This window comes from Lissotriton vulgaris, chromosome 9 (assembly GCF_964263255.1).
Source record: "Lissotriton vulgaris chromosome 9, aLisVul1.2, whole genome shotgun sequence".
In the NCBI taxonomy this organism is placed as follows: domain Eukaryota; kingdom Metazoa; phylum Chordata; class Amphibia; order Caudata; family Salamandridae; genus Lissotriton; species Lissotriton vulgaris.
In genome coordinates, this window is record NC_141697.1 from 896,855,109 (window position 1) to 896,881,940 (window position 26,832).

Genomic DNA, 26,832 nt, shown 5'->3' on the forward strand with positions numbered 1-26,832 from the left:
CACAGATGAACAAGTTACTTACCTTCGGTAACAATATATCTGTAAGAGAAATAGGTTAGTTATGGATTCATCACCTTAGAACTAACCCCAGGCATCAGACTGGATCCGGAGAATTTTTTCCTCAGAGGAACCTCAGTGCTTCGATAGGTGGCGTCAGTGGTATCTACTTAGACGCCACCCTCGCGCGCTGATGTCAGTTCTTCACACGACATACAACATCAGAAGCGCAGAGCCATGCAAGACACTGACCACTGGTGCACAAAAACTAGGGCCCTGATAAGGGAGTCCCTTACCCTAGAAATCAGTTCGCAGAAGTGGGAGGATCGATGGGGCAGTGAGGAATCCATAATTATCTTATGTCTCTTACAGATATATCGTTACTGAAGGTGTGTAACTTGTTCATCTAAAAGAGACAGTTAGTTATGGATTCCTCACCTTAGAATAGATACCCCAGAAATACCAACCCCATTGGTGGGTCTGTGAACCAAGTTCACACCAGAAAGTCCTGGGGAACTGAAAAGCCGAAGAAGCCGTCTATCCGGACTTGGCTGTCCAGGCAATAGTGTTTAATAGACATGTGCAGTGAAGCCCACATAGCTGCCTGGCAGATGTCAAGAAGGGGAACTTCACGTCCCAAAGCAGTAGTGGCTGCCGCCGCCCTGGTGGAATGGGCAAGCAACCCAACTGGAGGTCCCTTTTTCTCTAAGGAATAGCAGATTTTGATGCAAAGAACAACCCATGAGGAGATGGTTTGTTTTTTCACGGCCCGACCATTCTTGGCGCCCACATAAGTGCTGGTCATCTACCCAGAATTGTTTTGTGCGATCCAAATAGAAAGAAAGTGCATGTTTTGGATCCAGACGGTGGAGCCTCTCTTCCTCTTTAGAAGGATGCAGAGTCGGAAAGAATGTGGGCAAAGTAATGGTCTGGCCTATATGGAAAAAGGTAACCACTTTGGAAAGAAAAGAAGGCCTTGTGCGGAGGACAACCCTGTCCGGATGAACAGCCAGGAAAGGAGGCTTAGAAGAAAGGACCTGTAGCTTACTCACCCTGCGAGCAGAGGTGATGGCAACCAGAAAGGCAGTTTTAAGGGTTAAAAGTCTGAGAGCACAGTTATGGAGCGTCTCGAAAGGAGCACACATCAGATAAGTAAGAACCAGGTTCAAGCCCCACTGGGGCATCACGAAAGGAGTTGGAGGAAACAAATGAGCAATGCCCTTAAAGAAGCGATTTACAAGCCTTTGCTGTGCACCATGCCACAAATGTGTTCCATCTACAGGCGTACACCGTTTTCGTGGAGGGACGCATGGCTGCCAAGATAACATTCCAGACTTCGGGAGGAAGGTTGAAAACTGTCAACTGTCGCCACTCAATCTCCACGCAAGTAGGTGGAAGCTGGACGGGTTTGGGTGGAGGATCATCCCCTGCTGCTGCGACAGAAGATCCTCCTGAAAAGGATGCCTGATCAAAGGATCGAAGGCCAAGTGTAACAGCACTGGATACCAGACTCTTCTTGCCCAATCCGGAGCCACAAGAATGCTTTGGGCCCGGTCATGCTTGACCTTCTTCAGCACTCTGCGCAGAAGTGGTATAGGCGGAAAGGCCTTACTGCTACACCAAGCTACCACTTTTGAGAGTAAGGTCAGCCCTGACTTTAACCTCTGTTATACCTCTGGGGTTGGTGGCTTCTATACACACTGTACCTTACTTTGGTCCAGTATATATAGAGCTACTTTCTCACAGTAGGCGCAATGTACAACTTCGCATTGGTTCAAAAGGGATACACATTAGAAACGTGAGACCCAGATTTAAGACCCACTGTGGCATTAAGAAGGGCTTAGGCATAAACGTTCTGTAAACCTTTTAGAAAACGTATCACAACTGGTGATTTGAATAAGGATGGTTGTTCCAGCAAACTCAAAAATGCTGAAAGGGTCAACAGGTAACCTTTAACTGTACCCAGAACAAATCCTTGCTGGTCTAAAAACAAAGCACACACATATAACAGTTTTACGTGCAACAAGTCCAGTTGGTGGACTCTGCACCAAGGCAGAACGTTGTCCCAGTGTCCAGCATACACAGACTTCATTGAAAGATGCCTGGTTGCCAAGATAGTCACCTTTCTCGTGAGGTAATTGTGCTAACTGTTGGCGTTCATTCTCCATATATGGAGGTGTAGGTGGTGCAGGCTTAGGTGAAGGACCCTGCCTTACTGTTACAACAGGAGATCTTCTTCAAAAGAGGCAGCCTGTTCGGAGGACAGATATTCAAGCCCAGAAACTCCAGGTATCTCACTCTTTTGGCTCAATCTGGAGCCACTAAAATGGCTTAGACCCAGTCCTTCCAGATCTTCTTCAGAACTCGAGGCAGGAAAGGCAACCGCTGGAAAGCATACAAAAGCCAGGTGCTCCACACTCTAGATGGAATGGGTTTCAGAGAGAGAGACTTCTTGATAACTCCTGTGCACCAAAGTGCTGACCTTGCACGACTAACTGTAGCGAGCCCATCTTTAACAGTCATCAAGGTAGGAGAAGACTGGTAACCCTGACCTCCAAAGATGGGCAGTGACCACCACCATTATCTTTGTGAAGACCCGAGGGGCACTGGTGAGGTCAAAAGGGAGCTTGTGTCCCACCATGAACAGAGGATAGTGTCTGTGGGTCTGCAGGACGGGGATGTTAAAATAAACATCTGACAGGCCCAATGCTGCCATCCAGTCTCCAGAATCCAGGGCAAAAAGAACCTGGGCCAGGAGGAGCTTGATGTTGCCAATACTCCATACCTGTGGCATATCCCCGAAAAGTACAAAACTATTGGGGAGATTGCCTGACTGGAGCTGAAAGGCCCAAGGAGCATGCTATGGCCTAGCTCTCCTTAAAGCATTCTAGGGGCAAATCTGCCTTCTCACTAAACAGGTGGGAGCCATGTCCATCAAACTCCTGTAAGTCACCCAAGAGGCCAGCGGACCTTATCTAAGCATGATGTTGAAGCACCACACTGGTTCCTGTAGCCCTAAATAGACAGTCCGTGGTCTTCAGGCCAGAGCGGATGACAGATTTTGCCACATTCTGACCATCCTGAATAGTGTGGCCTAGAAGCACAAGCTACTTACCTTCGGTAACAATATATCTGTAAGAAACAGTAGTTAGTGTTAGATTCCTTACCTTAGAATATCCCCAGGCATCAGACTGGATCCGGAAAGTTTTCGTCAGCAGTACCACTGCGCGTCGGTAGGCGTCGTCTGCGGCTACGCGTCCATCGTCGGCGTCGTGATCGCCGGGATGACGTCGTCGGAGTACTTAGACGCCCCCCTCGCGCGCTGAGAGTTCTGTACATAGCTGTCCGCACCAGGAACGCAGAGCCAACGAAGAAACTGAAACTGGTGCCATGAAACTAGGGCCCTCAAAGGGAGATACCTTAACCCTAGATATCGGTTCGCAGTACTGGGAGGATGGGTGGGGCGGTAATGAATCTAACACTAACTACTGTTTCTTACAGATATATTGTTACCGAAGGTAAGTAACTTGTGCATCTGAAAGAAACAGGCTAGTGTTAGATTCCTTACCTTAGAATAGATTCCCCAGCAATAACAACCCCTGTGGTGGGTCTGCGAACCAAGATCACACCAGAAAGTCCGGGAGAACGGAACGGCCGAAAAAGCCATCTCTCCGGACTTGGCTGTCCAGGCAGTAGTGCTTAGCAAACATGTGCAACAAAGCCCACCTAGCCGCCTGACAGATGTCCTGCAAGGGGACTCCCCGACCCAGGGCAGTAGTAGCCGCCGTGGCCTGAATGGAATGGGCACGCAGCCCCACAGGAGGCTCCTTTCTCGCCAAGGAATAACTGACCTTGATGCACAGAACGACTCACCAAGAGATGGTCCACTAGTGCACCGCCCATCCCTTCTTAGCGCCCACGTAATCAACAAAGAGCTGGTTGTCCACCCGGAACTGGCGTGTGCGGTCTAGATAGAAGGAGAGCGCATGTTTTGGGTCCAGACGGTGGAGCCTCTCTTCCTCTTTCAAGGGATGCGGAAAGAAGGTGGACGAGGTGATGGACTGCCCGATATGACAGGCTGTAACCACCTTGGGCAGGAAAGAAGGACGAGTCCTCAGAAAAACCTTGTCCGGATGGACAGAGAGGAAAGGAGGCTTAGAAGACAGAGCATGGAGCTCACTCACTCTCCTGGCAGAGGTGATGGCCACCAGGAATGCAGTTTTAAGAGTCAGAAGACGGAGAGGACAGTTATGAAGTGGCTCAAAGGGAGCGCACATCCGATAAGTCAGTACAAGGTTCAAGTCCCACTGAGGCATCACAAAGGGAACAGGAGGAAACATGTGTGTGATGCCTTTCAAGAATCTATTTACAATAGGGGACTCGAAAAGAGAAGGCTGATCAGTAAGCCTTAAGAAGGCTGAAATGGCCAAGAGATAGCCTTGATAGTGCCCAGAGCAGAGCCCTGCTGGGCAAGAGAAAGAAGGAAGTGGAGAACCTCTGAAAGGCAGAAAGTGGATCCACAGCCTTTGCTGTGCACCATGCCACAAATTTGTTCCACCTGCAGGCGTATACCGTTTTTGTGGAAGGACACCTGGCTGCCAGAATCACATCACAGACTTCAGGAGGCAAGTCAAATGGCCTCAACTGTCACTGCTCAATCTCCACGCATGTAGGTGGAGACTGGACAGGTTTGGGTGGAGAACCGTCCCCTGCTGCTGCGACAGAAGGTCCTCCTGAAGAGGCAGACGAATCGGGGGATCGACAGACATGCTGTGTAGCTCGGATACCAGTATCTTCGTGCCCAGTCCGGAGCCACAAGGATGACTTGGGCCCGGTCACGTCTGATCTTCTTCAGCACTCTGGGCCGAAGTGGTGTAGGCGGAAAGGAGTACAATAGACCGCAGGTCCACTCGCGACGAAAAGCGTCTCTGAGCGAGTGCCGCCTTGGAAATTCCAACGCGCAGAACTGATGACATTGCGCGTTCTCTTCGGTGGCGAATAGATCTAACCAAGGCTCTCCCCATTGCTGAAAGAGACCTTGCGCCATGTCCGAGTTCAGACGCCATGATCAATCATGCACCGGCAGCTGAGTTCGTCCGCACTGGCGTTCAGGGAACCTGGCAGGTGTTGAACCACCAGGGTGATGCCCTGGTGTTCCAGCCATGTCCAGAGGCGCAGAGCCTCCTGACAAAGGGTCCACGACCCCACCCGCCCTGTTTGTTGCAGTACCACATGGCGGTGGTGTTGTCCGTGAACACCTGTACTACACTTCCCCGGACAGAGGGAAGGAATACCTTCAGTGCAAGTCGGATAGCCCGCAGCTCCAGAAGGTTGATATAGAGCCGGGACTCCGCCGGAGACCAGAGGCATCTGATCTCCGCCTCTCCCATGTGGCCCCCCCATCCCAGAAAGGACACATCCATCACTACTACGTGCTCCGGTTGGGGTAGGGAGGGGGATCTGCCGCTGACCAAATCGCGGTTCGTGAGCCACCACTGCAACGGACTCGCAGTGCCCTCCGAGATCAGGACGTGGTCGGACAGGTTGCCCTGATGCTGTGCCCACTGAAACTTCAGGTCCCACTGCAGAGGCCACATCCGCCACCTGGCGTGATGCACCAGTAGGATGCTGGAGGCCATCAGCCCCAGGAGCTGCAGCATCAACCTGACCGAAACTCGGGATAAAGGCTGAAAGATCGGAATCAGAGCCTGAATATCCTGAACCCGCTGTTCGGGAGGATAAACCCGAAACTGTGCCGAGTCCAGAACCGCTCCGATGAAAAGGAGCTTCAGAGAGGGGCACAGGTGTGACTTCGGCACGTTGATGGAGAACCCCAGCAAGTGCAAGAGGTTGGCCGTAGTCTGGAGGTGGGAGACGACTGTCTGGGGCGAGCCCGCCTTCAACAACCAGTCGTCAAGATAGGGGATGACTGAAACCCCTGATCTGCGCAGATGAGCTGCGACCACCGCCATCACTTTTGTGAACACCCGAGGGGCACTGGTAAGGCGAAGGGGAGCACAGTAAACTGAAAGTGCGCGTGGCCTATCGTGAACCGCAGGTCGCGCGGTGGGCCGGCAGGACGGGGATGTGGAAATATGCGTCCTGCAAGTCCAAGGCTACCATCCAGTCTCTGGGGTCTAGGGCAGCAAGGGCCTGAACTAAAGTCAGTATCTTGAACTTCTCCTTCCGGAGGAAGCCGTTGACGCCCCGGAGGTCCAAGATAGGGTGAAGGCCTCCTTTGCCCTTCTTGGGTACCAGAAAGTAGTGGGAGTAGCAACCACGTGCTACTTCTTGCCCGGAAATGCGCTCAATGGCCCCCTTGGCCAAGAGGGCCATAACTTCCTCCTGCAGAAGTTGCAAGTGATCCCCCGACATGGGGTGGTACTGCGGTGGTATGGCTGGAGGGGTCGCCTCAAAGGGGAGGAAGTAGCCCCTTCGGAGCGATTTGCAGCACCCACCTGTCCGACGTGATGGAGCGCCAGTGGAGGAGGTGATGGCGGACCCTGCCCCCCACTGGCGTCGAATGGGCCTGAAAGCTCGGACTAGGAAGGCTTTGAGGCAGATTCTGCTGGAGTGGATGTGGACTGACCTTGCCGTTGTCCCCTGGAACCGCCACGGCAGTTACCACGTCCGCGACTGCGTTGAGGCTGGTTCTGCGGCCTGTGGCTGTACGAACGCATGGGGGCGCCCCTTCAATGGCCACGAAAGGGGCGAAAAGCAGAAGTCTGCTGGCGTTGGCCCGACAGGCCCAAGGACTTAGCCGTAGCCCTGGAGTCCTTAAAACTCTCAAGCGCACTATCTGCTTTGTCACCAAAAACGGTACAAAAGGGGGTGGTGATGGACAGAGCATCTGAATCAATCAAACATTCACACCCAGTCAAAAGATCTGGGTTTAATCCATCACCGTTCTTTAGCCCACTCTACCACCCCAGTTCAGACATGGCTATATGCAAATCAGTCTGACCCTGTGCCTCATGGGAACAGTCCAGCCCGAACTGCCAAGCCATGTCTTCCCTGGACTGGAAAACAAGCTTCCGGGGACCGGTTTCTGGCATTCCAGCCGTCTTCAGCCCGGCTTGCTTGAATCCAGTGGCAAAGTGAGCAAGGGACTCACGTCTGAGCATACCCTGCCACACTTATGGCGGCCAAAAGCGGTACAAAAGGGGGTGGTGTCCCTTGCTCACTTTGCCACTGGATTCAAGCAAGCCGGCTGAAGAAGGCTGGAATGCCAGAAACCGATCCTCGGAAGCTTGTTTTCCGGTCCAGGGAAGACATGGCTTGGCAGTTCGGGCTGGACTGTTCCCATGAGGCACAGGGTCAGACTGATTTGCATATAGCCATGTCTGAACTGGGGTGGCAGAGTGGGCTAAAGAACGGTGATGGATTAAACCCAGATCTCTCGACTGGGTGTGAGTGTTTGATTGATTCAGATGCTCCGTCCATCACCAGGGTGAACCAGTTGACGGTAACTGTGCCTGCGGCTCCTGGGGGCCTAATGTCACAAAAGGTCTCGACCTGCTGCAACAACACTGATGGATGCGAAAACTCAGGGTGCATCGGGAGAAGAGATGGAATCGACTTCTCAGTGGAAGGGAGCGAGATCTGGAGACATGGTGATTCCCTTGTACTCTCTCTGGAGATCGAGAGTAGCAGGAAGGGACAGATTCTTGCTTTGACTTATTGTGTTTCTTCATCGACTTACCAGAAGACTTTGACTGCAAGGAAGAGTTTCTTCAGGAATGGCTGCAAAGCAGGTCGTTGCCTTCAACCTGGAGAGGGGCCAGCACAGAGCCTTCCAGTGTTTTGCCATTTAGAGCTTTGCCTCACTCTAAATGATGGCCTTATGGTTAGTCTAGGTGTAGTCTTCACAAGCCCTGAAGAACGTGTGATTTGTGTGAAAAACCTAAACACCAGAAGTATACCATGTGGGGATCTGTCATAAACATCTGTTTGCGAAAGTCCCTACAAAGTTTGAATCCTGTTGTTTTTGGAAGAAAATTCACTTCACAGAGTGCAGAAAGAAGGAGTGCAGCTCTGGATCAGAATCTGAAGGCGCAGAAAAAAGGAACTGACCAGCGAGCATGGGTGGCGTTTAAAAGTCCTCCGTTTGTCACTTCTAGAGTGGGATGGCGTTGATGTGATTTTGTATCGAATCCATCTCCTGCCATTCGGGAGCACTGCTATTGAGTTTTCCGGATCCAGTCTGGCGTCTGGTGGAAATTCACAACGTGAGGAATCTGCAGTTAGAAGTATCCATCCGAATAAACCTACACTAAAATATTGTACTCCTTCTTCCTCATGAACACAGATCAACAAACGCAGAATGATACACAGATCCCCCTGCACACAGGCAGTACTCTACAAGCATAGCCAGAGGATGCAAAATACAAAAAATATATTAGGTGCAGATTTTACACACATTTCTCGCCGACGGTCCTTTTTTACAGTCGGGCCATCACGAGCTGGATCCTCAGAAATCTTGATGGCCTCCTCAATTGCAGCCAGCAGGCCATTCCCACCTTCCCCTCTTAGTGCAGGGCCAAAGCACTCAGGCCGACGGATCAATAGTCGCACTACTACATTAGCGTTCTCTTCCACACTCTCACCTGCAAGAGAAGGCAAACATTAATAGTTAGCCCTCAATGAAATTTTTTAAGGGGTCAGGAGTTAGTGTCACCTTGCCCAATGTAAAAAGCACCAAAGACAAAATGTTATCAACAGAGGCTGAAAACAAGGAATAACACATTAGAATTACCATGAACAATAAACACAAAGTGATGATACCAAAAATGTACACAAAGTTAAAATTGTTTTTCAGTAAGTTGTGCAAAGGCCAGCGAAAAATTTAAAAGTATTTTATCCATTTTCACTTAAAAAGATAATTAAGAGAGATCTTCAATTTAGCTTCCTATCTAAAATATTACCTATCCACAACGTTCCTGAACTCAAAATGATCTAATTCACAAGGCTGGTTCTCAGATGTTGCATCATCCACATCAGAAGGTGTGCAAATTTACTCTGTGATGCCAGCCCACGAAAGACACTTCTCAGGAAAATGACCAGAGTTTGACCTTGCCCTTGACAGAAAGATAACAAAGCACTGAAAATAATCTTTCCTTCACCATGACGAATCCTCCAACTGTCGTACCAGGGGGATGGAGTTCCTTCATTTCTAATGCTCTCTATCATGCTAGGTAAGATGTAACAATTGGCTATAACCATAAATCTATGCACCTACTAAGTCTACTGGCTCCGGGGCCCTAATAGCGTTGAACCGGGAGCTGCTTTGTTGCTAAGAGGTGGGATTCAACTATTCATATAGTACATACAGACACTTCAAATTAAAGCTATGCTTGTTTGAGATAAAAAGAAAACAAAAATCTGTGCTAGGAAATTCGTACTAGAAAGACTACATTTTGATGGGACAATGAGATGGAGATTCATGCTCTAAGCATGAAGCAATGGGAGAAATAATTTAAAGTAGGGCTACACTTGCCCAATCTCACTGAAGGCACACATGTATAAGTAAAGATGGAGCACATGGTTCATCCGAGGAAAAAACTCACATTCCGGCTTGTGTATATTGAAAGAAAATAGCATGGGCATCTGAGTAGAACTGTGTGCTATTGTGAAACTTTCTTAGTGATATATAAGTGCAGCCCGAGGTTCTTCAAAAGGTCGGAACATGATGGCACACAGAGGAGACAATACCCACAGAGTATAATAATCAAAGTACAAAACGGACATTGATCTCCAAAAAGTGTTCCAAGATGATCATTATTAGTCAGCCCTTAAGAGAAAGATATTGGATTTGCATCCCATACACATGGATTGTGACAATGTATTCAGTGTAATGCACACAACTGTGTGTTTCTTTGGAATACTGTCAAACAGTGTTTACCTGTATTCATTGGGCAGTCTGTGTGCCAATGTCTTATTATAACCTGGCATGCTAAGATTTCTATTACTACATGGTAATGATGTAATAAAATCTGACATATGCTAGTGTGTATTTTTGTCATTCAATGTGATGGGGTGTACCAATGGGCCACATTGGGGTATTAAAGATGTTACACCTAATTATGTCTGTTGGTAGCTGCTACTCTGTCGCACATACTCACCCGAGAAAGAGTGCTATCAGACCCATACTCACTTATTGCTACTACTCATAAAATAATGAAGCCAATCGTTTCTGGCTTTCTGGGTACTCACCATTCACAAAAACGGCGAAGCGCAGGAAGTCCAGGTAACGTTCCCCTCCAACAGGATTCCAGCCAATATCAGGGTATCCCTTGGCCAGTAGCATTGGGCAGCTTTGCAGCCCACATCCAGCCAAGTACGAAACCACCTGTGCAGAAAGGGAATAAGATGAAGAAAGCTCTTAGCAAAAAATCAATAACAGAGAAGAGCGGTTCAGGTCCTTTTAGAAGATAAAGAGAGACGGGGGAGAGGTTTCTTAATATTTCATATCTTCACCTGTAAATATAGAATGCAGAACCATTTCCAGCTATTGCCATCAGCAAATTACCTATTTGTTTCCTCTCCCACTTGATTATCAGATGGAGCATGGCTTTTGGTGATCAGACATCAGGGGCTCAGACATAACTCAGCTCTAGAGGCTGGAACACTTATTGCTAAGCACTTTCTGAAAGCCTAGCATAGACAGGATTTTCCACATCTTATACTTTTGTAATACCAGAAGTAGCTTTTCTCAGAACAAGAGCACCGTTGTGGGACCTAATGAGGAAAAGTATAGTCCCATAGGCTTACCATTGGAAGAGTTGAAAAAGTTGTCCTGTCGCTTTAAGGCTCCAGTAGCTTCCACTAACCATGATGCCCCGTAATGGCAGCTGCTTTACAGTCAGTTCTTTGTGGAGCAAGTACCGGATGTGAGAAAGAATCTGTAAGTTTGTATTCCTTACATTAAGTTACAGGCGCAGAGGAGGAGGGAGGGATGGTTGTTTATGAGAATTACATCCTCTTGGCTGGTGATAGAATTGTAGTTTCTTTGTTGACATCATAAACACAATGTCTTCCATTTAAAGGAACAGTATACCCTAGATGAACAAACGCTTGGCTTGCTTTACTATATACATGCATGACTGATATACATTTAGATCTTCATATTATCTGATCTCATAAGCCATGCTGCCAAATTCAATTATGGCAAATTTGGGTGGTACTGTTGGCCCTAAAACCTGGTCATCAGGTTCGGTTTGCATGGGTACATCTTGTATTGACTGAGTGGCATCTGTAGTACATCTGGATACCACCACCTGGGCCAGACCACAGCAATGAAGATCACTGTCGATTGGCTGTTTCGGAGCTTCAGGATGACTGCAGTAAGCAATGGATTTGGAGGAAAAGTGTAGAGCAATGTGTTTAACCAATGCATCAAAACAGCATTGCCAACGTATTCTTGTTCATTTAGATTTCCTGGCAAATATACTGCTTTTAGTGACAGGCATCTGGACAAACCACACAATCAGATTTTCTGTGACTCCAAGAAAAGAGATCTCGATATATAAATTCCCAACCCCATTTGATTTCCGAGGAGTGCATGTTCAGTATACTGAGCATTTGAATACCAGCCCTGAGTGTTGTCAGAGAAGGTGGCAAGGATTTGAGAGGTACATAGACTGCTCTTAGTTTCAAACAGTTGTAATAATGCAAGCTCTTCTTCATCCATTGGCCTTGTACAGACAGACCTCGCAGAATCACCCCCGATCCTGATAAGAGTCATCTGTGATAATAATGCCAGTTCAGGTTTCTTGCTGGAACGGGATCCCTTAAAACAGGTCTGATGCTATGCACCACTAAGAGATTGACTGTCTTGACGATATTGACATGTGAAGGTTGCCATCCTAGTGTTGAGTGCATAAGTCCATTTGTGCGCTTGAGACTGCTGGAGATGCATCATACTGAATCTAGCATTTGGGAAAATGGAAATTCAGAAGCCAAGGAGGCTGGTAAGGAAAAATTTGATACACTGTTGATTTGGCAGACTTTAGTAGAACAGGACATTTTTCCTAAATTAAAGACACTCTCTTCTCCGAAACTGTGTATTTGTCTTTAACTGTTTCTAGTGTTGTTCATACTACTAGAGCAGGTTTTGATGTTGACTTCATCAGATTTATCTGCAAACCTAGACAAAGGGGAGGAACTTTAGAATTGTTAAAGTTCAGCTATGCTTTGCTGGGATATGTGATTTTGTAGGCCAATTGTGTAGGTAAACAAATATCCCTTGATGACATAAGAGGACTGCCACTACTGCCATGCATTTTGAAAAGACTAAAGAAGCTGTCCTCAGATCAACTAGCAGCAAAATAAACTGGCAATCTGCGTTTCATACCACAAACTTTAGGTATTTCCTATGCCCTTCATAATTTTGGATGTGGATGGGGAAAATCACCTTGGTGAGGTAAAATATAATGAAGGGCTAACATTCGTTGGTATTTCACAGATGTAATCTGCATCTGAATTTTCTCTTCAGGCCTTTCTTTTGACTCATTAAATATCCTTAATACACTCAGTTCCCTTTAAGGGAGTTAGGAACTGGTTTGATTTCTTACGTTTTGAAAAGTATAGATTTCTCCTTTCTTAACTAGACAAGTTAGAAACTTGACATTGTTTTTTTTTAAACATTCATTCCATTGTATTTTTGTGGAAAGGCTCCGGTACCTGCCTTAACGAAGAGACATCCTCGCGCGAGGATGGGTCCGTCTAACCTAGATGATGACTTGTTCCCTCTCCATAGGACTTCTTCTCTCTCTCTCCCTCTGCAGGGTCACCAAGGTCAGAACCCGGAAGACGGGCAACCGGATGCAGTCCTACATGAACCCGGAAGTCCCGCCCCCGACTACATCCCGGAAGATATAAAAACCGGCGAACCACAACGAAGAGCGTTCCAACCCGCGGACTTGTGGCAGGAGGCAGCAAGGAAGGAACCGGAGCTGAGAGTGAGAAGCGAGGAGTCGGAGAACCAAGCGGAAGGAGCGGAGGAGGACGCCGACGGCGACATGTGGTCTGAGGACTGGTGGAGTCCTCAGGAGGTGGCTGGAGAGCGGCCGCAACTCACCAGGGAGTTGCGGCGGGCCATGTGAGTAACCGTCATCCGTCTCCGTGTGCCGCTTGTAGATAGTTGTAATTAGTGTAAATAATAGAGCGCTGCACCTACTTGAGCACGAGAGCACTGTATATATATGTATAGATAGACCCCCCCCTTCCTGCACATCGAACACCCTGTCGACCCCTGGTTTCCCCTCCTGTTTGTCGGCCTCTTCCACCTCCCCGTTTTACCCGTCCCTCACTGTGCATTTTCTGTGTCCCCACTTCCCGGTGTCGGTGACAGTTACAAATCTTGAGAGGAGCGAAAGACTAACGGTCCTCTGTCTCTTCTCTCGCCCCAAACCTCCGAGGCTCACCAACAGAAGTCAAAGACCCGACGGCACTACCGAAGACTTTCACCATCCTGACGACATCAGCCCAGCAGCAGGAGGTCTTCCCCTTCCCTCCCCGACTGGACGTCTTCTATACCTCGGACTTGGCCGAAAGAACACCATCGGCCCCCTGGGTTCAGAGACTTGTTATCCCCACCTACCTGTGTCGGCAATAAAACTCGCTAAATATAGCGCACTATATCTGGCCTCCCCGCCTGTTATTCCGGCCCGCCGAATCTTACACCCCACAATTTTCTTTTCAGAAACAGAGTACAGTAACATCATTACGCCAGTACATTCCGCATTCTGACAATCATTTATTTTCCATTTTAATTTAACTTTTGTATTCAAGCTTGTGCACACACATTATTTTCCTTATCCTTGGTGTTATTTCGCTCATTAACAGTATCTATCCCACTTTATTGTGATTCAAGATTGTCTCTTACGAGGGCAGTCTTTCAGCTTCATGAGCACCTTTACCCAGTCTACTAAGTCCTGTTTCATGTTTTAATTTCTGTTTCAGGCTTTAGTATGTTGCTCGTCTGCTATCATGTAGGAGGCGTAGTGACCCTCAGGGGTAAGTAGCCCATTGGCTACTACCCTATTCTCCCTTAACAGCATTAAATTCAGCATTTAGGGGAGCCCTGACACCAGGAAAACAGATCCAGCCAAGCAAAAGAAGAAGAAGGACAGAAGAGCAGTGCAAAGCAAGAACTGTGGAAGAAGCAACTGACGTGGAACTAACCCTGCCAGCCTTTCGGCTGTTCCAGACAATTGCGCCAAAGTCAACTCATCCTGCAAGCTGCGGTGCCTCCAAAAGCCTGGGAGGACTGCCAGCACTTCCTCTAAGACCCAGAAACTTCCCAGCATTCTGCAGGCACCCAAAGAGACCTGAGAGGACCGCCAAAACCAAACACCAGAAAGCCCCACTACACCTGACCTGCCTAGCCCCTGTTGAAGTGGGTCAACAGTGCCAGCGCGGTCCCCTGCCCTCCGAGAGACAAAGCCCATCTTGTATGTGTCCACTGTGGACTTCCTGGCACTGCTTACAGCCTCTGTTTGCAGGCTTCTCTACCGCAGTGCTCCCAGTGAAGGAAATCCACAGCCTGAGAACACCTCTGCACCCTTCACCCCTGGCCCATGGAGAAGAGTATCAAAGGTGTCCCAACGTCCACAAGCATCGTGAGATCTTAGCCCCCCTTTGGAATATCGCGCCACAAGCACATGACCCAACACCTACGAGGCCTCCACTGGCTCCCCGTCAAAAAGAGGGTCACCTTCAAACTCCTCACCCAAGCCTACAAATCCCCCAACAACATTGGACCCAGATACCTCAACAAGAGATTATCCTTCCACATACCCAAGAGGAACCTCCGCACCGCAGAACTTGCCCTGGCAGAGGTCCGCATCCGCAGAAACAGAACCGGCGGGAGAGCTTTCTCCTACATCGCAGCGAAAACCTGGAACGAGCTCTCTTTGAACATCAGACGCTGCCCGACCCTGCACACATTCAGGAAGGACCTCAAGACCGAGGGGGCGTGGCTTGCACGCCGCTACGAGATGGCGGATCGCGCTTGAGCTCGGGGACAACAGCGGCTGTCGGGACGATTTTGGGATCCCGTTTGATGCCGTTTTCAGTCCCGAACTCGGCATAATGAATCGGAATGTGCCGTGAGCGCTTTGATGTACGCTACTACAGCTGAAGCAGGCAAGAACTGACCTTTTCTTTGTCTGGAAGCCTCGCTACTGGAATTTTTGCGAGCGCCACCATTTTGTTTTTGCGGTGGCAACGCTCGTGTTTTTTGTCACAAGAGCAATGGAGCGCAACTCTTATTTGAAGATGACATGAGGTGATATTTAATATATATATATATATATATATTTTTATATACTGTTGGTCCTTTGGAAGTGTTGCACTGATTGTACGCTCAGATATAAGCTTTCTGACTTATGTGGATTTCTGACTGACATCTTTCACCTCCCTCTGCTGTCTACTTATGGTACATTGCCTCACCTGAGGTGTTTGCGCTGCGTAACCTGATCTAGAGGTTGCTTGACAATTGGAAGATACTGGGTTTTTTTTGTTTTTTTTTGCGCTCTTGTGGTAGCTTACATGGCTTTTTCTTTTGCCTCAACTGTTCATGTCCGCCATTTTGTGCTCTAATGTCACGGCCATAGTCTGAGCTTATTGATCATACAGTGTTTACTATCAGTGAGACTTGGTGAGGTGTCATTGGTGTCACTTTTGGGCTATTTTTAATTTGTCCTTCTAGGCTTTCCTATTCTGGTGCATTTTTGGAGCGTTTACTGGGACCTGCTCCTATGGCGGACACCATGGGGCCTTCTCTCAATAATAAAGTCTCTAAAGGGACTCTAAAAAGATCTAAACACCACTCCTGAGTCCTCTCAGGAAGATACTAATACCACTTTGGACGCTATTTTGGCGTGTCTAAATGTTGTACACAATATTGCGCAATCTACCAAGACTAATACCGATTTACTGCAAGTTGAGGTGGCAGCTATCAGGAGTGACTTTAAAGCCTTATCTGTTAGGGTTACAGATGCAGAATCAGTGTGGTGAAGGATAATACACACCAACACTCGAGGGCTCTTCAACAGATGGAACGTTCAATGGCGGCTTTGCGAAGAGACCTTACAGAGCAAAAGGATCGTAATCGGAGGAGTAATCTATGTATTTTTGGTCTTCCTAAAGATGCGGAACAATCAGCCTCCTCAATGATTGATTTTCTATCCAAATGGCTTCCTTCTACCTTACAAATTTCCTTTCAGAGAGACTTTGAAATTGAGAGAGCTCACCAAGTTCCCACGTTCAAACCCAAATCTTCAACATATCCGAGGGCGGTAATTTTTAAACCGCTGCGTCATCAGCATTCTGTACAAATTTTGGCTCATATGAGGAAGGTTAAATCGGTGACTTGGGAAGGAAATCGGATTGCTATCTCACAGGATTTTGCTAGAGACACTGTAATTTGAAGGAAAGGATTTCTCAATCTGCGAAAACGTCTTTTGGACATGAACATCCCTTTTTCCTTTGCTGGTCCTTCCAAGTTTCGTATCACTTTTAAGGGTCGATATCGTATTTTTGATGAACCTTCTAATCTTTCTTCCTTTTTAGATAACCAATCTGAATCACAGATGGATTCTTCTCCTGCACCTGGTCCTTCTGGATCTTGAGTTTCTGTCTATTTTTAATGTGGATTATTGCGTATTACTGTCTGGCATGTGTCAATGTTTTCGCTTCACATGTTGGACGTTGGTTAGATATCCGTTTTCCAGGTGATTTGTCTGTAGTTTTCCAACTGTTATGTTGACTTGCTGTTGTTATTTATCTGTTTGGTTGCCTTGTTTTTTCTTCTTTTTGGTTGTCTTACGTTTTTTTGTTTCCTTGATATTAGGGTTATCTACTTAACCTCTTTATGCCCTTAGATAGTGTCTCTATCTTTTTCTTATACACCATATTTATTCCTTCTTCGTTCTGATGTAATGATTTTTGTATTGTTTCTATTTCTGTGCTGCTTATATAGTTACAGGTTTTATCCATGCTATCTTTGTATTATGTACATTGTTCATTTGATGGATTTCCTGTTTTACATGTCGGAAGTACTTCGTGTTTTGACGCTCCTTCTTATGATTCTTTTCTCTTTGTCTCTACTGCTTATATGTTTAATTCTATTTATTTGTTTTGTAATTAAGATATACGCTCGGTTTATACTTGTTTCAGTTGTTCGATTGCTTTATTCTCTTTTGACGGAATGTTCTATAACGTTGTTTCTTGTTCGTTCTTATATATGTTGTTTTTTCATATTACAACATCTATTCAAAATATTTATACTTATTTATTGTGTTTCATCACTTTATAGTCTCACTATGCATTCTATCCAAATGTTTCATTGTATGTTTCTTTCTTTGCTCTTTTGATGAATTTCTATTTATTGTTACTTCTGGTTCATATTTATTCATGATAATTTCTTTATTACAGTATTTATTAAGTATTAATTCTGCCTATTTGCTATGTTTGATTAATTCATTGACTGTTTATACTCTATGTATATAGTTTGTTATTTTTCTTCTCCTTTCTTGAATTATATTGTTAATTACTGGCTCATAGTTATTCATGATGATGTTCTTATAGTACTTCTTGAAATTATCTCTGCATATTTCGTACTTATGCTCCATATACAGTGTATTTGTTTATTCTTTATAATTAGTTGTTTGTTCACTCTTTAGTTTGCCTTACTTTTATTATTATTGCTTGTTCATATATATTCATGATGTTTTTATTTTGCTATGTATTGCGCCTTTGTATTTCCGTTTTTATTTAGCTCAGAGGCTTCTTAAGATTTTTCCCTTTTCTCTCGCTCTAAATGTTGCATTATTCTACTTCTTTTATTGCTTTTTATGCCTATCACATACTTTTTTGTCTAATATAAGGTTGTTAATTTTAATCTTGTTTATTCCCCGGCAGTCCTCTTGCTTCCCGCATCCATGTATCCCCTAGTATGAGTTTGGTTCTCTATAGACCTCCCCTGGCGGGTCTTTTTTCTTTGCTCTTTCTATTCTTTTCTGGAGCTTTTCTTTTCCTCTTTTCTTCCTTCCCTTTCTTTCTCTTTTTTTCTCTTGGATCCTCGGGTTGTGCTTTCTTCTTGTGTACAGAGTGGTTGGTATTTTGTGAGTGTGTTGTTTGGAGTCTTATTCCCTATACCATGTTTCTTGCTCAGTTTTTATTTCTATGCTAGACTATGTCTGGTTTCAATGTAGTTTCCCTTAATGTTAAGGGATTAAATCATCCGGTTAAGTGGGCTAAGGTTCTTGATTATTGTAAATCTCTGTCTTCGAGCGATACATCTCCTCGTCCAATTCTGATCTGTCTAGGTAACTATCTGCTTCGACAAGCCATATCAATTAAAGCTCGACCAAATAATCCAGTTATTAGTGACTCAGTTAAATTTTTTGTTCGATCTGACTTAAGTAAACTCTCTTTGGAACGTCGCTGGAAATTGAAACAATTTATCGATCCAATTAAGGAGATGGGTTACCAAGTTTTTTTGCAAGAACCAGCAAAACTGAAAGTATTTAGAAATGGTCGCTCTTATTTTTTTCTGGAAGAGAACGAGGTTGAATCTGCTATTGCTAAGTGGAGTCTGGCAAAATTAAGTCGATATTGACTAATGCTATGCTCTTCCTATTGTATATTAGTCACTGATGTCTTTAAACACGGTCTTTCTTTTGATTTTTGTGAACGCCCGGACCCTACAGGCGGCTAAATCCGCTAGCTGGTTGCCATTATAGCGGCAGCCGAATTTAGGGGGGGACCTGCAGGTAATTGTGGGGTGGGGGGGGTGGAGCAGAGTGTGGGGTGGGCAAGGGGAAGAAATGGTTTGGGGTAAAAAATGCATCAAATGACACAACAATGATAAAAAAACTAAGAGGAATTACAAGGCTGTTATGATTTATTATAGAGGTCATATAGATAGCGATATACATAATTTGAAATGCATCTAATAAAATTCCTAACCTGGAACGTGTCAGGTTTAAATAATAAAATAAAGCGGCGTCTTGTATATGAGGAGCTTAGGATGTATAACCCTCAAATAGTGGTTCTTACTGAAACTCATATTGCTTATAAAGATAAACATTTGCTTAAACAACTAGGATATGATACTTTAGTGTGCACTGACTTCAACGCTTCAATTCGGGGGGTAGCGATCTTAAAACATAAAGGATTAAAATGTGAGATAATCAAGACATTAACTGATAAAGCTGGCAGATGGGCGATAGCACAGATAAAGCTAGAAAACCGTAAATATACAATATGCGGAGTTTATGCATCAAATCAAGATGAGCCTATAAGTTTTGATCAGATTAATATGGAATTACTTGGTTGGGAGGGGGAATATATTGTGTTGGGTGATTTTAATTGTATAATGAACTACAACTTGGACATTACTAGGAAAAACTCTTTTCAGAGAATGAGGAAAACTAGAGCTGCAATTTTGGATTTAGCAGCTATACATCTCCTAAAAGATGTATGGAGATGTTTAAATCCTGAAATAGCTGGCTACACATTTTACTCTGCCGCGCATAAGGTATGCTCACACATAGATATGATATGGGCTTCAGACCTGATTCTTGGTAACTGTTCAATGGCTATACACCCAAGGGTAACCTCGGACCATAACCCGATTTCTTTAACATTTGTACTAGCAACTGAAGAGTTTGCCCCTCGTTTCTTCTCATTTCCTCGATATTTGTTTTCTGACATGGTGTTTGTAACTCAACTTAAAGAGCATATAAAAGAGTTTATTGATATAAACATACAATCCAGCTTACCCTGGATAGTATGGGATTCTTGCAAAGCAAGTATACGTGGATTCACTCAACAATACATTTGGCGACAAAATAAAGAACTTCGAAATTTAAATGAGGGAAGGCTTACTGAAATCCGTGATATCGAACTTCAAATATCTGACGCTATCTGTAATGGCGCTTTAAACTTAGATGAACTACATTTCAAACTAATTGAGCTTAAAGCTGCATTAAAAGATCTCCTTAGGGGTAAAAGTATTAACAAATTAAAAAAATATCGACTAGATCAGTATGAAAATGGTGATAAAAGTGGTAAATTACTGGCTTACAAAGTTGCTGAAGATCGATCTCAAAATATGGTTAAAGAAATTAAAGGGGATAATAATCAATTATTTTGTGACTCAAAATCGATATTACAACAATTTGCTTCCTTCTATCAAGTTTTATATACACCAGAAGTTGCTATCTCAGATGATAGCATTAATAATTATATAAACCTAAACAAAGTCAAAAACTTAAAACCGGAACAATCTGCTCAATTAGCGGCCGACATTACAGTAATAGAAATTAGGGATGCCATCAAATATTTAGCGATGGGCAAAGCTGTAGGGGAAGATCTTATTCCTTTGGAACTTTATAAACACTGTATTGAGGAACTGATACCATTATTTACTGACGTGATTTGTGCTATAGGTAAAGGGCAACAAGCACCCAGATCTTGGAATTTAACACAAATTATTTTCTTTTTAAAAAAAGGTAAGGTACCCCAAGAGAGAGGATCATACAGGCCAATTTCACTTATCAATAGTGATGCAAAAATGTTTGCCAAAATATTGGCTACTAGGTTAGCGCCACTCATGTCCCAGCTTGTTTCTCCCCAACAACACGGTTTTATTCCAAAGCGAAACACTACAGCGCATATCAATATGGCCATATCTGCCTTTGATGCTGCACGGACTAAACCCGCCCCACTCGGTATGATCTTATTAGATGCAGAAAAAGCATTTGACCGGGTGGGGTGGGGTTTCTTGTGGGCAGCTTTACAGGCATTTGGCATCAATGGTCAACTTTTACGATGGATTCAATCGATATACGATAACCCCATGGGTAAGATCTCGTATATGGGGAAATGCTCTACTATGTTTCCAATTAAAAAGGGGACAAGACAGGGGTGCCCTTTATCACCCCTGCTTTTTGCTTTAGGGATAGAACCTTTTTTAATCGCACTTCAACGCCAAGCTTTAATTTGCCCTTTTATTAATGGCTCAAATAAATTAGATATTACTGTATACGCTGACGACATTGCAGTTTTTTCACCAGATGTCTCTAAAACTATGAAAGGCATTATAATAGAAGCAGGTATATACGGTTCTGTTTCTGGCTACAGACTTACTACTACAAAAACTCAAGTTGTTATGAATTATCAGTCAGCTGCCCCTATCTCTGGAACGTGTTGCGCTGCAACCTATCTAGGCGTTAAAATCTCTTCTGATATTGACTCTATTATAGCATTAAACTACGAACCTCTATTAAAAGAGACCGCTATGCAACTTAAGAAATGGCATAAATTGCCAATTAGCATGATTGGCCGAATAAATTTAATTAAAATTAAAATTTTGCCTAAGTTTTTATATTTGTTTTGAGCGATTCCCTTACGGGTTAACAATTCTTTTTTTCTTAGATTAGAAGGTATCATTAGCAGCTTTGTATGGGGATATAAAAAAGCCCGACGCGCCGTATCATCACTTAAACTCCCCTTTAGTCAAGGGGGACTGGCGCTCCCGGACTTCAAATTCTATTATTGGTCAGCGTTTCTGATTCGGCTACGTAGTTTGACAGTCATTGATAAATGTTTGTATTTTCATAGGTTCCTACTAGGACCGGATGCTAATATGTTTCTTTATAGGCTGAATGACCCTAATTACTTCAAAAGGGTTAAATTCAAGACTATACGTGATACCGTGAGTATTTGGCGATCTATTATGGCTAAATGCAATACTTCTCCTTTACATTGTAAAACACCTCTATGGGGCAATCCTGGTTTTCCTTTAATTTTTCATGATTCAACCTGTCGATTATTTTTAGATTCTGGTATTAGATTTTTGGGAGATTTATATGACCATCAGGGTTTTATGGCATTTGATAAAATGAAACACTGTTATAATTTATCCGAACTGGCAAGGTTTAAACGTTATCAGATTAAAGACTTTTTGGTGAAGAAATTAGAACTCACTATGGTATTAGATTCCGAGTTATGGGATTGTATTTACAGAGATGTAGACAAATCCATGATTAGCTTAGGATACAAGCTTTTTTCTGACCTCAGGATTAGCGATGTCATAAATTTAACAGAGAAATGGAATAGAAAATTGGCTTTGACTGTACCAACTGATCTAATTACTACATCTCTTAAAAGTCTAAATTTATCTGTTCAATCTTCTAGTCTAAAACTGCAAATGTTTAAAACTGTGTCAATTATACCATACTCCTGAGAGGATCCTTAAATGGGCAATGAATAATAATTATTCTGATCGCACGAAATGCCCTAAATGTGACCTGAGTGGCGCGGATATTACCCACATGTTTTTTTCTTGCCCACGTCTTAGTGAATATTGGGAAGGAATAATTAAGGTGATTGCTGATAGACTTGAGCAACCCATTTCATTTTCATATACTGATGTGTTGGTGGGCATCAATGGGGGTAATAGTGCGTTCAGAGATCTGTTGAATATTCTAATTACATGTGCAAGACTAACTATTGCTAGAGCCTGGATTAAAAAAAAACCACCAATAGTTTTGGAATGGTGGAGCCTAGTTAAGGAAACATATAATATGGAGACTGCTATTGCTGATTCAAGGGGTCTACAGGCCAAACGAAAAATTGATAGAATTTGGGGTTTATTTATGTCTTAATAATTTTCTTCTTAAAACTTATATTTGTATGACCTTTTTATTTGCTATGGCCTTTGCAATGTTTTATAATTGCTTACTGTAGTTATTGAGAATTGCTTTATATTTTTTGTAAATCGAAATGTTTTATGTTCGATTTGTCTTGTGTGCCCATTTGATGCAAATAAAAAAATTTTTAAAAAAAAATCTCTGTCTTCGGATTTAGTGTTCCTCCAGGAAACGAAAGTCTCCTATAAAGAGGCGTTGTTATTACGGAAAGAATGGGTTCTTGATGTGATGTGTTCGGATGCCCTTGGCAAAAAGAATGGGGTCATAACACTTATCTCTAAAAAATCTGGGCTGTCAGTCATTTCTGCTGAGCATGGTTCTGAGGGACGTTGGTTGTTATCTAGATTGTCTAATGGTTCTACTGATCTTTATGTTTTGAACATTTATGCTCCAAATGCTGATGATCCTTTTTTTTGGCAACAGATCATTAAAAAATTAGCTCTGACTCCGCATAATGGTAATTTGATCGTTGGTGGTGACTTTAATTTACCAATCGATCCAGTGCTGGATAATAGTTCGGCTTTCTCTTTCCGCCCTCCTAAAGCTCATAAACAATTGTTAAATATGTGCTCTTCTGCAAATCTTCAAGATATTTGGCGTCTCCATAACCCTACAGGTAGTGATTTTTCCTTCTTTTCCTCTCCTCATTCTAGCTTTTCTCGTATTGATTATCTCCTAGTTCATTCGTCTTTAGTGCAACACTCATCCTCTCCGTACATTCATCCTATTCTTATCTCTGATCATGCGGCTGTTTCTTTTTCTCTCCTAAGTCTAGCGCCTAAGAGAAAACCTTCCTCTTGGAGACTAAATACTGAAGTTCTCCACGACGATGCTCAAATTCAGAATATACATGATGAGATTGAATATTTCTTTTCTGATAATGAGGGCTCAGTTAGTTCTCCGGTGGTTTTATGGGACGCTTTTAAGGCTACACTCCGGGGGCACATTATTAAAGTTATGGCGAAAAGAAATGCTGTCATCAATAGGGAACTCGCAGAGTTAGCAGATAGTATTAAACAACAGGAGCTTCTTTTTCGATGTACGAATGATAAACAATTGTTGCAATCCATTAAAACTTTGAAATATTCCTACAACACTATCGTTACCAAGCGAGCTCATATGGGGGTTCAGGCCCAGAAATCCAAATGATTACTCTTGAAGAATCGGACTGGTAAGATTCTAGCTGCGACTTTGAAATTTCAGGAGTCTAGTTTTAAATCCTCTCAACTCTCTTCTATTACTGACAGATCTGGTATTAAAACATTTCAGACTAAGGAAATTCTTGAGGTGTTTCGGGATTTTTATAGTTCTCTCTATACCCCCTCTAATCAGTCATTCTTTGAAGCTTGCCAAGAATTTTTAAAAACTATCCCTCTTCAGTCTGTATCTATAGCGGATGGTGAGAAATTGGGCGGCCCAATCACATCGGATGAAATTATACATGCTATCAAGTCTACTCGGTCTGGTAAAGCTCTTGGGCCGGATGAATTTCCCATCATGTTTTACAAGACCTTTCTCTCTTCTATGGTTCCTCGTCTTAAAGCTGTTTTTGTTGTGTTTATTCATGACAGCGCAGTTTCCGGTACTGCGGCGGATGCTACTATTGTAGTAATTCCAAAAGAAGGAAAAGATGTCTCAGACCCTAAAAACTTTCGCCCTATCTCCCTTTTTAATATGGAGGCTAAAATCTTTGCTAAGATTCTTGCTAAACGGTTAGAATCTTATTTTCCTTCTTCAGTTCATTCATCTCAGACGGGGTTCGTGAAGGGTGAATTTGCTAGAGATAATATCCATCCATACTTTTTGCCCTATTCTAGCTACAGCTAAGCGGTCAACACTTCCAGCTGCTGCCCTATCCTTGGATGCCGAGAAGGCCTTTGATAAGGTATCTTGGCCTTTTCTCCATGCTGTTCTTCGTGCAGATAATCTTGGTGACTCTTTTGTTAACATGGTTATGTCCTTATATGCCCAGCCGAGAGCGAACATCCGAGTCAATGGGGCTACCTCTGATTTTTTCAATCTTCGTCAAGATACCCGTCAAGGATGTCCCTTATCCCCGCTTTTGTTTTTATTAGCTATTGATCCTCTTCTTAGACTAACTGATCTCCATCCGGACATCAAAGGGTTCACTTTTGGTCCACATTGCATAAAAACAGCGGCTTACGCGGATGATGTTCTTATTTTTTCAGATGATATTGTTTCAGCTATTCCCGCGCTTCAAGATATTATTGCTCGTTTTTCCAAGGTCTCTGGTTATACTCTTAACAGGGATAAGACTGAGATGTTCCCTCTAAATGCTTATTGTTTCCCAGCGCACATGGGTACTGCTGGCTTTAAGTGGCAATCCAAACATCTCAAATATCTAGGGATTTGGTTCTGTGGTACTCTCTATGATACGGTGGCATATAATGAGGCGCAAACTTTACTCAAAGTTTGTCAACATTTAGATACCTGGTCCCCTAAACATATTTCTTGGTGGGGTCGCATCCAAACTCTAAAAATGATGATTACTCCTATCATTAACTTTGTTTCTTCTATGCTCCCGGTAAAATGTTCCTCTTCCTTTTTTCGTGAGATTGACTCTGTTACTTCTAAGTTTCTTTGGAGTGACAAGAGGGCTAGAATTGCATATAAGTCCTTGAGAAAACCTTATGAGATGGGTGGCTGTAATTTTCCTGATTGGGAGAGATACCAGGTGGCTTTTTTAGCTTCTCAAGGTGCTTTATGGTTTTCCTCTACCCCAGTACACACGCCTTCCTGGGTGTTCATTGAGCAACATCTCTTGTCTCCTTTACCAATTTCTTCCTTTTTAACCACACCCACTTTATCTATTCCTTTTTCCAGTTCGATTATCTTGGATACTATTGCAGCAGTTAGGGCGGTGGATGAGAAAGTAACTACCCCGATTCATAAATCAAGGTGGTCTTCTTTGTGGCGTAATCCTAGAATAAAATTTGTTATTGATCCCGCGTTGATCCCTTACTGGACTTCTAAGGGAGTGACGTTAGTTCGTCATTTATATGACTCCAATAATGATCCGTTACCCTTCTCCTCCTTAGCTCAATAGTTCTCGCTCTCTAATTTGGATTTCTATACTTCTCTAAAAATTAAAGTAGCTCTTGCTAAATTACGCCTGGAGCCCAATACTTCCACTATTATGTTATTTTCCTTGTGGCTAAGATCGGGTCATTTGGCTTCCAAAATGTATAATTTTTTGTCTTCTACTTCATCTGCCTTACACACTGTTACTCAACAAAAATGGTTACATCATTTTGATAAAGATCTTACTGAGCATATTTCGCCAGAACCTGGCAGTTGATTGGGAAGTTTTCTCTCCGGGATAAGATCGCTCCTTCTTTAGCCCAATCTAAATTTTTCTCTATCAATCTTCTCAATTGGACTCCTGTGCATCTACATTCACTAAACTTGAAGGATGATGATCTCTGTTGGAGCTGTGGTTTGGCTCCTGGTGATTATCTACATATATTTTTTACATGTTCTCTTTTACAGCCCTTCTGGGATCTCATAATTAAACATCTTATATTAATTTTGAATACTGATTTTCAGCTCTCCTTTCCCATGGTCCTATTGGGCCCATTAGCCTCTCGAGTGCCTTTGCCTTTGGATACCTTAGATTTGCAATTGCTGGATCTTTTATTGACAGTTGCTGTTAAGGTAATTCTTATGGAATGGAAGTCTTTTTCTTCCGTATCATATCATACATGGTGGGCATGGGTTTCTTTTTTACGAAGTGCACACATTTCAGTTGATGTGGCTCATCTTACCCCTACTATCTCTAGTAATGTTTGGAGAGCTCTTGACGCTTATATGGATTTGGCTTCGAAGGGTTTGGTTGATCAGTATCCTTTTGTGGCATCTAACTGATTGCTGTTTGTTATTTGTGTAGTGTGTCTTTTTAGTACGACAGTGGATCCTTCCCTTCCCTTTCTTCCCTTCCACTTTTTTCCTTCCCCCCCCTTGTATTTCTTTCCTTTTTTTCTTTTTTCCTTCTTCCTCCTGTCTTCCTTTTTCCCTTTTCCCTCTTTTTACTTCTTCCATTCATAATAGTGATACCGTTTACGGATATTGTGGTTCACTAACATTCCCCTTA

At 43.8% G+C, this 26,832-nt stretch overlaps 1 protein-coding gene across 11 annotated transcripts in view; it reads right to left on the minus strand.

Annotated features, from left to right (window-relative positions):
* Positions 1–26,832, minus strand: part of RYR1 (ryanodine receptor 1) — a 1,215,008-nt gene that overhangs the window by 719,571 nt on the left and 468,605 nt on the right. For all 11 annotated transcript variants that reach the window (XM_086938669.1, XM_086938668.1, XM_086938662.1 and 8 more), the window contains 2 exons: positions 10,210–10,345; positions 8,417–8,603 (listed from right to left, as the gene is read on the minus strand). In XM_086938669.1, the coding sequence (XP_086794795.1) occupies positions 8,417–8,603; positions 10,210–10,345 (323 nt within the window). The remainder of the gene's footprint in view (positions 1–8,416; positions 8,604–10,209; positions 10,346–26,832) is intronic.